Source organism: Cheilinus undulatus, linkage group 6 (genome assembly GCF_018320785.1).
Source record: "Cheilinus undulatus linkage group 6, ASM1832078v1, whole genome shotgun sequence".
In the NCBI taxonomy this organism is placed as follows: Eukaryota; Metazoa; Chordata; class Actinopteri; order Labriformes; family Labridae; genus Cheilinus; species Cheilinus undulatus.
The window spans coordinates 2,468,170-2,483,345 of NC_054870.1; the positions used below are offsets into that span (position 1 = coordinate 2,468,170).

At 41.3% G+C, this 15,176-nt stretch overlaps 1 protein-coding gene across 1 annotated transcript; it reads right to left on the bottom strand.

The window, feature by feature from the left end:
- Positions 1–974: 974 nt before the first annotated feature.
- On the bottom strand, positions 975–13,724 carry eif3s10 (eukaryotic translation initiation factor 3, subunit 10 (theta)). Its single transcript, XM_041789523.1, has 22 exons — positions 13,551–13,724; positions 12,859–13,049; positions 12,633–12,769; positions 10,342–10,505; positions 9,803–10,002; positions 9,398–9,606; positions 9,145–9,316; positions 8,945–9,049; positions 8,694–8,792; positions 8,475–8,591; positions 8,171–8,356; positions 6,750–7,097; positions 6,551–6,655; positions 6,364–6,477; positions 6,137–6,259; positions 5,396–5,549; positions 4,815–4,999; positions 3,116–3,204; positions 2,535–3,028; positions 2,310–2,442; positions 1,982–2,175; positions 975–1,800 (listed from the first exon to the last, which is right to left on the bottom strand). Exons 1-22 carry the CDS (start codon positions 13,597–13,599, stop codon positions 1,610–1,612), a joined length of 3,759 nt encoding a protein of 1,252 aa, XP_041645457.1. The 5' UTR covers positions 13,600–13,724; the 3' UTR covers positions 975–1,609.
- Positions 13,725–15,176: the final 1,452 nt, after the last annotated feature.

Consider the following 15,176-nt stretch of genomic DNA (forward strand, 5'->3'; position numbering starts at 1 on the left):
TGAATACACCAGTGGTTTCCTTGTTCTCTAGGACATTCCTAATGGCTATATGGGTGATGGCCAATGTTTGTGCAATAGCTCTGATTGGTTTTTCATCATCACTCAGCTTCTTCACAATCACTTGTTTTTCACCCATAGACAGCTCTCTGGTTTTCATGTTGGTTTCACCTCTGACTATAAATAGTCTGCACAGGCAAAACCCAAATCTGAAACTGAGTGTAGACATTTAGCACTGTTTATTGTCTGAACAGTTGATGTAACAGGACAATCCTGAGCAACAAAGTACATCTGTCAGTCACACGTTCCAATACTTTTGCTCACATGAAAAATGGCTGGGCTCAAACAAAGAGAGCTATCTTCTCAGGTGTGTATCAGATTAAGATATAAACACCTGGAAATAAAAGCTGAAATGTTGATCTGTTGTCTCACATTCATCTTGTTGTGTCAAACCCAAATGTTTTCAGTCTACAGCAGAACTAAAGGAACTGGCCTCACTGTTTCAATACTTTCAGAGTGTACTTCCAACCTTGGAGAGTATTGCTTGGTCACATTTGGGTTTGTCTTTTTCAAACATTTCCTTGGCTTTATGGAAAAGAAATACTTAAGAATACTTTAACCTGCAATAAATGAAAACTAGCAAAACCAAATTACTTTGGTCCTTACCCGGGGCCTTTTAAACTAAAACTGCCCCTGATCATAACCCAGTTTGTCAGCAGTAGCCTACTTCAAGATCTAAATATGGATATTAGACAACCATATTTTCACATTTGTGTCTGACCTTCCCCTTAACACACACATCTGATTTATGAAAAGTTGGGAATATCACGAATCAGGTAATATCCTTGTAATCCTATCACAACCCGTGAAGTGGTCAGGTTGGATACTACTACCATGGTTTATGTAAAGCAGATGTGAGCAGTGATTTTGAAATACTTAATGATACAAACTTTGAGACAAAATGAAATACAAGTTGATGGTGAGCAGAAATCTTTATTAGTAAAGGCTTTATCTGTACACATGCCAGCTGGTTTTACACCATGACTGCAGCAGATAGAACCACACACTGGATATTGAGCTAGACCAATTGAATACTCTAAGCGTGCACATCAAAATGTAGATTTCACTAGTTCTTTAGCATGTAAGAAGCATCTGAACATTAGATGAACCAATAAAATGGGAAAAATTCCACCGTCATTTCAAGAGCAATGAGTCTGAACCATACAAGATCTATGCAAAGGTTAATTATTTAAATGAGGCATTTGGTGATATACAGAGTTTGCATTGAAAGTTGAACCAGGTACATTGCTTTTCAGTTTTACTTCAACACCTACACTCACTACCACTGGCGTAGTCATGTTTACGCCGATGGTTTACACAAGGTCTACCTGCAAGTTCTTGGCCAATGTTTTTAGTAGCTAGGAGCCTTAGGTTGAAACTGTAGAAAGGTCAAAATAATGACGAAGGGAAGAAATTCAAGGGAACTACAATCTACAAATATCTGATTCATAAGGATTTGTTTAAGAGTTCACCACTGTGGATTACCTGCTGATAAGATACTATTCTTTATTTGAAACCATCAATCATTAACCGGGAAACTGAATGCACAGAACTAACGGCGGACAGTGGTCCAACCATCATCGTCTGTCTCATTCTTGGTGCGACGAGGGTTTTCTTTGTCAGAGCGCCATCCCTTCTCTCCATCAGCATCACGATCACGGTCTCTCTCCCTGTCCCTCTCTCTTGGTCGGTCCCTGTCCCGCTCCTCGCGCTTATCTTCGCCTCCACGTCGCCAAGAACCTCCTGGGAAGACAAAGGCGCAAATTTCGACAAATTCAAGCAAGTAATCAACACTTTAACAAGTTAAACTTTAATGCAAAATTTGAGTAATCAAAAATAGTAGTTGTTTGATCAGACACTGACTTCAGGAGTATTTAAACTGATCAGTGTTTACGTCACAATGAAGAAATCTTGATCCGATTACCATCATCATGATGATCTCTTTGTGGGGCTCTGTGTTCACGGTCATCACGGCGGTCTCTATCACGACGTTCACCATCGCGACGGTCACCACGGCGGTCTTCACGGTCACGACGATCATCGCGGTCAGTTTCCTCGCGGCGAGAATCTCTCCACGCACTGTCCTCAGTACCGCCCCTCCTCCAGTTACCCTCCTCTCTGAGAACATAAGTAAACATCACTTACTCATCCTGCCGAAGAGTTAACTTCCACGCTCTTCATTCAGATTATAAAATCAATTTAACAATTATTACATCTTTAAAATGTTTTGGACAAAGGTCTGTTAGGCCCACCTCTGTGGACGACGCTCTCTAAAACGCTCGCTTGACCTCTCCTCTCCTTCTCCTTCATCCCTGTCATCGTTGGCTTCACCACGGGGTGGGCCCCAGCTCTCCTCTCTTGCCTTCTCCCGTTCACGCCAGCCTCCTGCAGAGGTGTTAGTTTGTCATTCATCACAGCTGCTTTATTGTCTGGTGATTAATCCAGTCCTCGTACAGATTATGAGAACCATCACTTACCGGGTCTGCCCAGGGGCTTCCAGGGTTTGGCGTCATCGCCACCACGACGTGGCCCATCATCCATACCTCTCCTGCCACCTCTGTCATCATCTCCACCTCTTCTGGGACCCCAGTCATCATCAGCCCAACGCCGGGGACCACGGTCCTCTAGACCTCTACGAGGACCTCTATCATCATCAAATCCTCGCCTGGGACCACGGTCATCATCAAATCCGCGCCTGGGACCACGGTCATCATCAAAGCCACGTCTGGGGCCACGGTCATCATCCCCACCTCTTCTCGGGCCGCGATCATCATCAAAGCCTCTGCGTGGAGCACGGTCATCATCCATCCCTCTGCGTGGAGGACGGTCGTCATCACCGCCACGACGAGGGCCTCGTTCGTCATCAAAGCCACGTCGGGGTCCTCTATCATCCCTACGAGGACCATCTGCTCTTCTGAAGGGCGGCTCTCTCTCCTCTTTGTCGTCGTCACGGCCCTCCTGCCTCCAGTCCCTACTCAGGGAGAACAAGCATCAATACAGAAACCCCTTACGGTTTAGACACCTACAACATTTTACATTTAAGGCGAGTTAGTATCACCTTTCGGCCACAGGACGACGCCAGTCTGAATCACCTCCTTCTGTGCGTTTTCTCCATCCTCCCTCATCTTTGTCCTTCTCACCCCAGTCCTGTTGGAGCAAAGCAGACTAATCAAGACACTGTACCATCAAACCAGGACCACTCTAGACCAAATTGGTCTCCACATGACGAGGCATCACAATGTAATGAATATTGTTTTGATTACTATGACAGAATATAAATGAGGCCCCTTGGCCCCTTTGTAAGAATCACACTACACACTACTTTATGACAAACTACAGCGCTACACAGCTTGTATTATGTTGGTGATAGCTAGACATCATCGCTCACATCCCTCTTTGAAGCATTCAAACTCCATAACCTTGCGTGCAAGTTCAGCATTTTAGTTCATTATAGGCAAAGGGATTTAAATATATGAGCATTTTTGTGTACAGTTGGTAAAATAGCACATGTAGTGGGCACTGTGATATCACTAATATTGAGGACAGCTCATGCTGCTGAAATCTTGCATGGAAAGCCAGCGATTACCACCCTGTAATATAGAGTGGGGGCACTGACATCACTTTCCCACTCATTCACATGAGTGTCAAACATCCTACGACACGACAGTCTGCAACATGGGGAGCCAATAAAACAGGACTAAAGAGGCAAGGTTTTTTACATCCATATTAACCTAATGAACTATGTAGACAAAGCCGAGCTTGACAGCACAAATGAGCAGAGTTTGGTAATTAATGGACATGAACAGAAGTAACATTAATGCTTTGAGTTAGTACACAGCTTAAGACCAGATGATTCTCATTTTTTCAATGATCCATTTGCTTCTTTTTACTTAAGCTTGTCCTACACCACATTATTTTAATTTGAATTGGCCCAAAGGTCTGAGGTCTGCAGATTTCCTCCAGTATAGAAATGTAAATTTAACCTCTAAGGTTTAGTAAAAATAATAGTAAAAATGACATGATCGAAAGTAAGGAATGGGTGAGAGAAATTAATTTGTGTTTTCATTTAATATTTTCAATTTGCATCTCAAATTTCGGACTTAAACTAAGCATTTTGACTTTTTATCTCATATTGGGAACTTTTAGATTCCAATTTTAAATTTCAAGTCATATTTTGAAATTTCAAGATCATGATTTCAAATTTAATCTCATATTTTGCCCTTTTTAACCCCAACTTTGAATTTTAATGCCATATTTTGACATTTTAAACTTACAATTCAGAATTTCATTGCATACTTTGACCTTTTAGATTCACAATCCTAAATATTAAGTTATATCTTGACCTTTTAAACTCAACATTTTGATTTTTTATCTCATGTTGTGACTTTTAAACTCACAGTGTTCCTTTCTATCTCATATGTTTGCCTTTCGAAAACATTTTCACTTTTGATTTTGTGTTCTGACCTTTTTAACTAATATTTTGACTTTTATCTCAGATTTTGAGCCTTTAAACTTATCATTTTGAATTTTTTTTAAATCTCAAAATCATTTATCATCAGTTTTTCTCCCCTTTAAATGTTTTACCTGTGAAAATAAGGTTGACAGTTTATGGTTAAATGTTGACCCTGTCGGGCCCTCAGGTTAGACTTAAATTCAGATTTCAGCACCACACCCCTGTCCTAGACTGTACAAAGATAGCAAACCTGCTGTTACGTATACTTAACAACTTGGCCCTTAACAAAAAAGCTCTTTTGTACCTTGGATTTGTCTTCTGAGGAGACTCCCCTTCTCTCCTCCTCACGACGGCGTTCTCGCTCCTCAATCTCCTGCTGACGCGCACGCTGCTTCCGTTCCTGCTCCTCCAGCTTACGCAGACGCTCCTGGTACTCCCTTTCCTCCTCCTCTCGCTGTTCTTGTTCCAGGCGCTCCCGCTCCTCTCGCTCTGTATCACAAACATGATGTGACACAAGTTATCCCAAACAATATAAACCCAGACAAAATGAGTGCTACTCTGTTTTTCTCTGAAAACAAGCAGGTTCTTTAAAGAGATTTTAAGGATAACAAGAATAAACAACCAATCAGAGGGAGAAAATATGATCTGAACTTTAAGTCCTTTGCGTCACCTTCGCCTGACTTGGCCTGGCTTCGTTTATGTTTCTTTGTAGTGTACTAACGTCCCTTAGAAGAACCGTTCTATCACTACAGCTAGAACGGCAGTAACAATTCTTCCATTTTGGTCTTGACTGAGGCATACATTTCAGTGCCTTTCCTGCATCATGAAGGGTTGACCCACAGGTTTCTCTGTACCAGTGCAAATATGCAAACAGAAGACAATCACCTTTCTTAAGCTGTTCCTCATGAATACGCTGTGCCTCCTCTTCTTTTTGGCGGTAGAAAGCGTTACGTCTGTCCTCTTTGCGCTGCTTTTTCCTTTCTTCCAAGCGCTTCTTCCTCTCCTCTACCAAGCGCTCCTGGAAAGCTTTTAGTTTTTCCTTCAAATAAAGAAAAATGTATTTAAAAAACACTGCTTCAGGGTTCATGATGCATCATAACCATAGCACAAGCAGGACACTTGGGTTAATTAGTAACCAGGCGTTATGTGCTTAAAGCTATGTGGAGGAACTTAAGGCTCATGTTGATTTTTGCAGCCAAGTAAATAAGGTGGTGTGTCTTATCATTTTGCCGATTACCATCGTTTCGAATACAAGTATCATTATCCAAAATGATAATCTCAGACAACAGCATTGCTTACAGGGAATATTTCTGCAGAGAATGTAAAAAAAACACTTCATGACTGTATTGTGTAAACAGATTCATCTAAATCAGCACAGTGGAAGACGAGACATAAACTGAATTAAGAGTAAAGAGTCAAACTTCTAGACTATCGTCAGAAGTTGACAGCCTGACTGCAGAGCTGGAACTAAAAAGAGGTTTAACAGCAACATAAACTGGCTACAGACTCAATGAACTATGCTGACTCGCTGCTGCCCTCTAGTGTCCCTGCTCCTCATAAACACTTCATAAACCTTTTCAAACTTAGCACAGAGTTGAGTCTGATGGAAGGCTTTAACAGTCTTACCTCATAAATGAAGCTACGTGCAGCAGTTATTTTGGACAGAAAGTTTTCTTTGTCCTCCATCATCCTAGACATCCGCTTCTTGTGCTCCAGAGCCTTCTCCCGCTCCACCTTCATGTTACTGATCTAAAAGAAAAAACTTTGCAGTGTAAATACCCAGAAGTGTGAGAAATTCCCATGAACTGTGTGGCAGAGTTGTTGCTGTCTTTTTTTTTTTCTCCAAACTTTACCCTCTCCTCTTCTTGGAGCTCCCATAGTTCCATGTCTTTGATGCGCTGCTCCTCGTAAGCCTTCTTTATGAGAGGAATCTCCTCCAGACGTTTTGCCCTCTCAAAGTAGTCAATCTGGAAGAGCAAGAGAGATCAGTGTCCAATACACGTTTGATCACGTATGCTCAACTATGCATCACCGGATTACCTTCTTCTCCTGGTTCTTCAGACGCTCCTGGAGTTCCTTCTTCTCCTTCTCCAGCTGCTCCACCTGTTTAGCCATAATGAAGTCTGGGTCCAGCTCCTCAAGATCCTGTAAAACACGCTTGTAAGTCTCACCTTTTACTTTTATTTACAATACCTTTATGACCCAACAACTCCACTTTGTGAATCTGGCTGCATTTTACCTCAATATCAATGTCCTTGAAGGCCTTAGCACCAAGTTCAGTCTTCTTGATCTGCTCCAGGCGTTCGCGTACTGTCTTCTTCTTGATCTGCTCGTGCTCCTGCATGATGCGCTCCTTCTCCCTCTCTTTGGCCTCCTGTCGTAGACGCTCCTCCTCAGCCTTGCGCACCTTCTGCATCTCAGCCTCACGCTGTTCCAGCTCTTCCTTCTCACGCTGAATGTTCAGGCTCTCCAGGCGCTCTTTGCGTTCCTCAATGGTCTGTCTACGAGCCAGGATGCGCTGGTGATCTTTTCGGGCATTTTTAAGATAGGCAGCAATGGCCTGCTGGTTCTGCTCCTCTCGCTCTTGCTGAAAAGTGGCAGTACATCAAAATCATGTTAGAGTAGAAAGACTAACTGAAAGCAATAGAGAGTAGAACTGACCACTGGCCTCCCTGCTGACTTCACTTATACAAAGGACAGTAGCTCATATAAAAGCAAGAGTAAGACTGTATGGTTCAATGCAATCCCGCTAATAAGATGATGCTTCAAAAGCCAATATATGATGGTAGACGATAACCTATGGATTCCTGCTCTCGTGGCTTTCCTATGTATAGATCAGTGTTACTCAACCCTGCTCAACCAAAGAGCCAAATTGGTTAAAAAAACTTTGCAAGAGCCACAATCTAAGTCATGGGAAGTGTCAAAATGTGTTGAAACAGCAATAAAATAAGTAAAAAAAGGTGAAAAAGGTCAAAAAACAGCAAAAAAGGGGGTACAAAATTGGTGAAAAGTGGTAAAATATGCATAAAAGGGCAGAAACTGGGTGAAAAGTTGCAAAAATGGGAAGAAAAATAAGAAAAATGTGCAGAACGTGGCAAAAATGGGTGAGAAGTGACCAAAAAAATGTTAGAGCTGGCAAGAGGTCGAAAAGAAGCAAAAATGTGGCAAAAAATGAGTGAAAAATGATTAAAATGGGCAAAAAGCATCGAAAAGGTGGGGAAATATGGGCTGAATGCAGCAAAGAGTGGCAAAAATGTGCAAAAATCAGAAAGAAGTGACATTTTATGGTAAAAGGCAGCTTTAATAGCAAAAAAGTGGCAAAAAAAATGGTGAAAACAGCTTAAATGGAATAAAAGTGGCCAGAAAGAGGTGTCAAAAATGGGCTTAAAACAGCAAAAATGGATAAAAATTGGAGGAAAAAAAACAGGGCAAAAAACTGCAAATAAGGGATATGAAAATACATAGATAAAACATAAAGGTTGACAATTAAGTCTGACAATTAAAGCCAACTGTATAAGTGTGTGGTCAAAGTTCCACTTTTTTAAGTTTTTTGGGGAAAAATATTTCAAATTAAGACATAAAAGAGCCACATATGGCTCCAGAGCCACGCGCTGAGTAACACTGGTATAGATAACAGTCACAGTAAGACAGGAAGCTCACCAGGATGGAGGCAGGCTTGATGACCTGGATGGCCTTTGCCAAAGAAGCAGACATGGCAGTCAGCTGGTTCCTTATCTGCTCCGAGGGCATGTTCTGCAGGAAGGGACCAACAGGAGCATCTTCTTTGGTCGAGTAGTTCAGGTCAGAGCCAAAGCTCAGAGTGCGAGAGGTGTGGTCTATACGGACCTGGTGAGAGAGAAAATTCAGTTGCACCAATCACTTCACCATGTATCTGCAGCGAGCTTAACTTAAGTTTATGGATATTCTTTACCCATACAGCATAAATCATCCTTTTTGATCTTACCTGTAGATCACAGTGGCGGGCAGCATCCACAATGGAGCGCTCTAGCTGGAAGGCATCCACAAATGGAACCAGGGAGGCCAGACGGGTGAACTCAATGCTTTGATAGATCTGTGCAACCTAAAATTAAAGACCCAGAATGATAAGAGAGAGTACAACCATTGCAGTGTAGACGATATAAAAAAGTGCATTCCTGGGGATTGAAAAATTGAAATGAATTACTTGTTGCAGAAGCCTCAGGATCGTATTACTCTGCAGGTGAGGGACATACTGCTGCAGATCTGCCTCCTTCTCTGCCTGATCTCTTACCCAGTTCAGCACCTAGTCAGAGAAGAAGTTAGTATCCTTAGATGAGGGGGCATCTATCAGCCACAATAATAAACATAATGATAATCATGTAAAATTCAGCTAAACATGTAATATTATTGGCAATGTCTCCTTATTCTCAAGACAGTTGCTGCTAAATTACTTACCTTGGTTACTCTTCCACTCAGCTTCAGAGGATGAAAGTCTACTTCAAGCCAGTTGTAGAGTTCCTTCACTTCTGGTACAACATACTGCAGCAAGTTAAATCTCACCTAAAACACAAAAATACAAATGACACAGGATCGTAAGGTTGCACAAGCACACAATCCACAATTTTCTTCTTTCTTTACTGACGTTCATGCTGTACCATGTCATTGATGAGACTCTGCCGAGTTGGAGGAGACTGCAGGCCAAGAAGTGTGGCCAGCCTGCGATGCTTTTCAACAATGATGCCATCCATGTCCAACAGCCGAGCAATGTCAGTGCGCTCAGGAGTAATAGGAATGGACAGAGTGGCCAAGAGGACTCTGGTGGACATCCTAAATATGGAGAGTAAAGGTTATTAACCAGTGGGTATCTATTAATAGTTAAATCATATGCATTTGCATAAACATCTATACCTCTGCATCTCCTCTTGGGTCAGATTCTTGCGCATTTCCCTTGAGAGGTGATAAAGCCTGTGGAGGGTGCAGGCATGAAAGAGAGCATTTCCAGATTTCCAGAACACAGTAGAAACCTTGTTGTAGTAGTTTGCCATGAGCTGGGGTTTGGGAGGCTTCTTGGAAAGGGCAAACAGACCATGGATGTCTTCAACAGCCTTGAATGCTTCCTGAGAAACAGAAAATATTAATCATCAGTAAGAATGTAAAGTTCAACTTGACAATATGTCACATATTTAATTAAACTAGACACTTCTTTAAGGCTTCAGGTGTTTTTTTTAAGTCATTATAATTGTAACTGTTGAGACCAAAGTGTTTCTGCATTCTGTTGTTGACTTTTTAGAAACAGTGTTAAGGAACACTGACCTGCCAGAGCTCCATGCTTATTGCGCTGTCCAGCTGCACCAGGCGTGTCTCAAGGTGCATAGACTGGCTTTCAGGATTGTTCAGGTTGATGGCAGTGCTCTGGTTGTGGTGGCGCTGGATCTGACCGAGATGCATTCGCAGATTGTCACACAGCTTGCGAAACTCTGCTTTACGGGTGTACTGAAGGCAGAACTTAAATGCTGCAAGAAAATTTGTCAAGGTTATATTATGTATACTATATAAAACACAATATCTGTTATGTTTTTAAGGTAAAATATTGTTTTGGATTTTTGTTTGGGACTTCATTTTATTGATAAAATTTACAGTAAAGCAATGACATAATCAAATATCAATTTTTAATGGCAAACACTAAATGATTTTCTGATGACAGGATGTAATTATGGTGTAAATCATCCTTAAAATTGTGCCTGGTGTCTGCTCATATGTTACTAATCTGAGATTTTTGAAAAACTGAATGACTGTTGACCATCATTCTTGTGAAACCAGGGACATTTTTATCGAATAAAAAGTATATTTACCTTGCTGGGCAATGTCATGGTACAGGCGCTCCACCTTGGAGTTATTTCTAAGTAGGTCCAGGCACTGGCGGTATGACTCCCACAGGAACTTCACCCAGGGGGTGAGAAGCAGGCGGTCGGTACGATCTTGGGTGTCCTCCCCACTCACAGCACTCAGGAGCACGCTAGAGTAAAATAAACAATGAATCTTACATGAAGCTACCTCCTGGTAATGCATCATTCCCTCTGCTGTGCCACCTGCACACAGTACAGCTTCATCATTTGATACTATTAGGGCAGGGGTGTCCAAACTTACATTACTGAGAGCCACATACAGACAGATAAAATGGCAGTGGGGCCACTTTCATATACCTCATCTTGACTATATTAAAGTTAGTAAAACCAATCTAAAGTAGGTTAAGATATGATTAATGAATGAGTATGCTGTTAAGGAATTTCTGCCTTGTTTGACACATTTATGACACTTTTTACATCAATTCTTACCTATTTTTAAAGCTTTTCACCCATTTTTGTCATTTTTGCCATATTTAATCCACTCTTGCTACTTTTTGACCTCTAAATTCAACTTTTTAGCTCCTTTTCACCCATTTTTGCCCCTCTTCGCCCATGTTTCAACTTTTTTTCCCCCACTTGAACCCATTTATGCCACTTTATGCCCCCTTATTTAGTTGACTTTGAAGACTTCATACAACAGCATAGAGTAAAAAAAAATTCTTGCTTTGACAAGAGTGGTTATTATCCATTGCCCCAAATTTGGCTGGGCTCCCCTTTATCCACCAGCTTTGGCTAAAATTAAGAGGTTCATTACAGTAAGATGCAAGCTTCATCTTCTAATGTGGGCCATATCTCGTTTTATTTTTGCATTTGCTACGGGCCAATTAAAAATGGACCACTGGCCAAATTTGGCCCCCGGGCCGTAGTTTGGACACCCCTGCATAAGGGCCATTTAGCAAAACATATTAACTAATGTTAAAGGGATACTTTTAACATTTTGGCAAATACTCTGAACTATTTCTTGAGTAAACCACTGGGCGGAGTGACACAGTGCAGCGGACACGTCTAAAGTGTATTTCCAGCTTTGCATTTAACTTTAAAACATCTCTGTATCATAATGTTCCATGATTATTTCATAGCGTGGTGAATGTGCAGGTCACAACTTGTCCACGAGAGCGTTTTGGAGTCGTTGGATTGTGTAATTGGTGAGTTTGATGAGGGAAAGCCAGAAATACCATCTGCTTACATTGAGTTGGCACAGCAGCTCCAAACCTGGCAGCGCCGATCTAAAAATAGCTCGAACCGACAACTAAAGGGGACGAACCTTTTACTAAGACTATAGGAATTATGGCAATGGGCGAATTTGCCAAAATGTTGAAGTATCCCTTTAAGGAAATTTTACCACTTTACAATATATTTGATAACATTTGCTTTAAAAGGTTTATTGTCCATTATCTTCTACATTAGTACCTTAAAGTATCTGATTTACAAAGTATCAGTTCTGAAATAACTACATAATTCTGATTTTTACTTAGAAACACACAAAAAAGAATAGAAAAAGAACTCTGAATCACGCTTATTTACACTAATGTGCAGACTTTAATTTCAGTGATGCTGAAGTTGTGCCTCCTCCTCCTCCTGTGTGTCCCTCCTCCGCCCACTGTCACAGCCTCAACACCAGTTAAAGTATTTACCTAACGACAAATACATTTTGCAAAGTCCCTTTATCATCTCAAAAAGATACGCACTTTACTTTGATGGCTGTTACAGAGAGCAGAGGAGAGACACAGTGATGCCACCTGGTACCTAAAGGTTTTTCAACATCCCAATCTGAGGAAAATTAACTGTCAACATTTCACCCCTGCAGACAATGACCCAGTAAGTTAGCATAAACAAGAAAATCTGAAATACAGACAGCTGAATGACTGCATACACTTCTTTTAAGTTATTGATAATAAGAAAATATTATTATAGTAAACTAGTTCATTTTTCTGTAACCCTTTCAACTTACAAGATCAAAAACAATTTAATTCTCCAGTCATGGGTGGGCAAGAGATCTTATTTTGTCAGTGTAGTATTAAAACACACAGGTTTATCTCAATAAATTAGAATATCATCAAAAGAAGCTGAATTATTTCAGTAATTCAAAAGGTGAAACTCCTGTTATATCAACTCACTACACACAGACTGATATATTTGAAGTGTTCATTTCTTTACGTGCCCTAGTGAACATAGCTCTAGACTGAACAACGCTAACAGACGGATCTTCCCAGCATCCAACACTTGAGCATCCTTACCTCTCAGGAGTCTGGATGTTGTCCAGATCTTCGATGTCCAGGACCATCTGCTGGGACTCCTCCTTGGCTGTCTCTGTTTTCTCCTCTGCCAGCTTGAGGTAAGCTCTGACCACATCCTCCAGCGATTTGATATTCACCTAATATCAACGATATCACAACATGATTCACTTTCTGAAAAGGAAGCTTAGAGCAGACCTGATCTGTGCACACAGATGTCTCCTCTCACCTGCTGGCAGATGTTCTTGTACTGGTACAGACCCTCCTTGGCCAAGTGGCTTTTGCGGAGATCCACGCAGAGCTCCAGGTACTTGAGCATGATGGGCTCGTGGATCTTCTGCCATGTTCGATGTTTTTTGCTTTTGATGACATCGTACAAAACGTCCAAGGCGGGTTGCTTTTTGCCAACCTCAAGAAACTCTGTAAAAGCGAATAGAAAAATTGAGAAACAGTGTAAAACATTAAAAGTTGAATAAACCAGTTAGTCGTTTCATGAATAAGATAGCCGCATTATAACTCAACAGCTTTACAAAACAGAAAGCGGCACTGGTTACATAGCAAGGCCCGCGGTTACCTGAGGACGTCACATTAGCATCAACTTTAGGCTACAAGAACAGAAACTAATGCAGAGCTGTTGACAGCCGCTTCTGATAGATACGCCAACACTGTCGCTCATATTAAGGGCCATCTTTGATTGTGGCACAGCAGCCAGTTACACAAAATATGCCCAGACCGGTTAGCTTGCAGTGAGACAGCGTTATCGGCTCCCCGCCATTCAAGCTAGCGTAAGCTAGCAGTTAGCACAGCGCAGCTCGGCATACTCAACACGGTAGCTCGGAGCTAGCCTGAGCTAACTGTGGCTGGTTAGCATAGACGTCTGACATCTGGGGGACATGAAGCGGTAACACTGACTCTACTCACCGTTCGCTCGTTTTAGAGCGTTTTCCGGTCTTTGAAAATACGCCGGCATGGTGGTGGCGTTCTAGTGAAACTCAAACTTCGCTGACTTTGGTGAATTTTGAGAAATTTCACCAGTCCATCCACGCCACGCACTCACCCACAGCAACGGTGCTGGCTGAGAAAGGAAGAACCTCGTGAGAGGCCTCGCTAGGGTTGCCAGCACGTACGTCACTATCCCCCTATCACGACGGAAATAGGACACCTGAGTCTATGTTATATATCTGTATAAGTTTTATTAATGATAAGAGCTTCATATGTGTGTTTAAGAATTCGAACAGTACAGTGTGATTTAAAAAGTATAAGCCAAAAAATGTATAAACTGAAGCGCATTAACTGCACTTAAGGCCATCTTATAACTACTTTGAGTAGTGCTTGTCAAGTTTGAGGTTACCTGTGGACACAGTGAGCCTCTCATCTTTATTCTGATTTTGTCCTGTACACGTCTGAGTTCCTTAAATCACAGGTCGAACTATTTAAAGTGTCTGATGCAGGTTAAATAATTTAAGAAAGTCTGAAAAATTTAAAGCGTTCAGGTAGCAATGAAAAATTTGGAGTTCTATTCAAGTTAGTGAGATGGATGAATCCAGCTGAAGTTATTATCGAAAGTAAGATAAAAATAAACAGATTTGGTCCAGACACAGCATGAATCCCACATGAGCGAAACTCCTGGCAAAATTTAGCAAGTTACAGTGGTTAATCTAGATTTCCTTGTGAATAGAACTTGACTACACAGCCATCTGCTCCAATAATAAAACATGTAAATATTAGGCTAGTTACTTTAGCAGATGGAGTCACTCAGATCCACAGCAGCAGGCCATTGGAAGCAGTTATCAGAACAAGTGAGCTCAGCTCCCCTAGGAAGATGTTTGTGACTTAAAAGTTACTTGAAGAGCGTTGCCGTAACTGCACCTGTGTGCATGTCATGTAACTATCTTACCCCTTTCTGTGATTTCATTCCAGCCCAAATGCTGTTATATGTCTGACAGAAAAGGAAGGAAAAGAAGAAATACAACAAAATACTTTTTTGATGACAAATGCCCAGTCACTTCCTGATAACTGTGTGAGCATGGGTGCATTTCAAATCAAATTATTTTGCCTAAGCATAACGACACCATGATATTTATGAGTCTGTTGGTCTGATCACTACCACATAACCGAGTTATTGATAAGTGTTCAAATTTTTATTTCTAGAAAAGGAAAACATGTCACAAAACCTCAAAACGGGGTTTTTAACAAACCTGGCAACTCCGGGTCCGTAAGGTGCCCGTATGAGCTCCCATGATGATGTGTTTAGGTAACCCTGGTCAACACTACGTTCATGAAGCTTAGAGGTTTTCAGCCTCAACTCCATTACCAAAACAAGGCTTTCAAATTTGTGGGAAAAAAATAGATTAAAAAATTAAAAAAAATACATTTTAATTCTGTCAAAAATGGCGTCCTTGTTGCCATTGGTGCAACAAGGACAAAGATGTATTATAAAATGTGTAATTTCATAAACCTAATGACATCAGATCGACTCAATATCAGCTGAAAGTGTCAGGTTAAAAGCACATTATTAGATTACCAAGAATTTGTCCTGACTTTTGG

What these genes read in the sequence shown, in the direction of transcription:
- eif3s10 (XM_041789523.1), bottom strand. Translation starts at nt 13,599, where the DNA reads ATGCCGGCGTATTTTCAAAGACCGGAAAACGCTCTAAAACGAGCGAAC. An exon ending in TAAGCATGGAGCTCTGGCAG is followed by an intron (nt 9,607 to 9,802) that starts GTCAGTGTTCCT and finishes TCTGTTTCTCAG; the next exon opens with GAAGCATTCAAGGCTGTTGA. An exon ending in CGTCGTCCTGTGGCCGAAAG is followed by an intron (nt 3,029 to 3,115) that starts GTGATACTAACT and finishes CTCCCTGAGTAG; the next exon opens with GGACTGGAGGCAGGAGGGCC.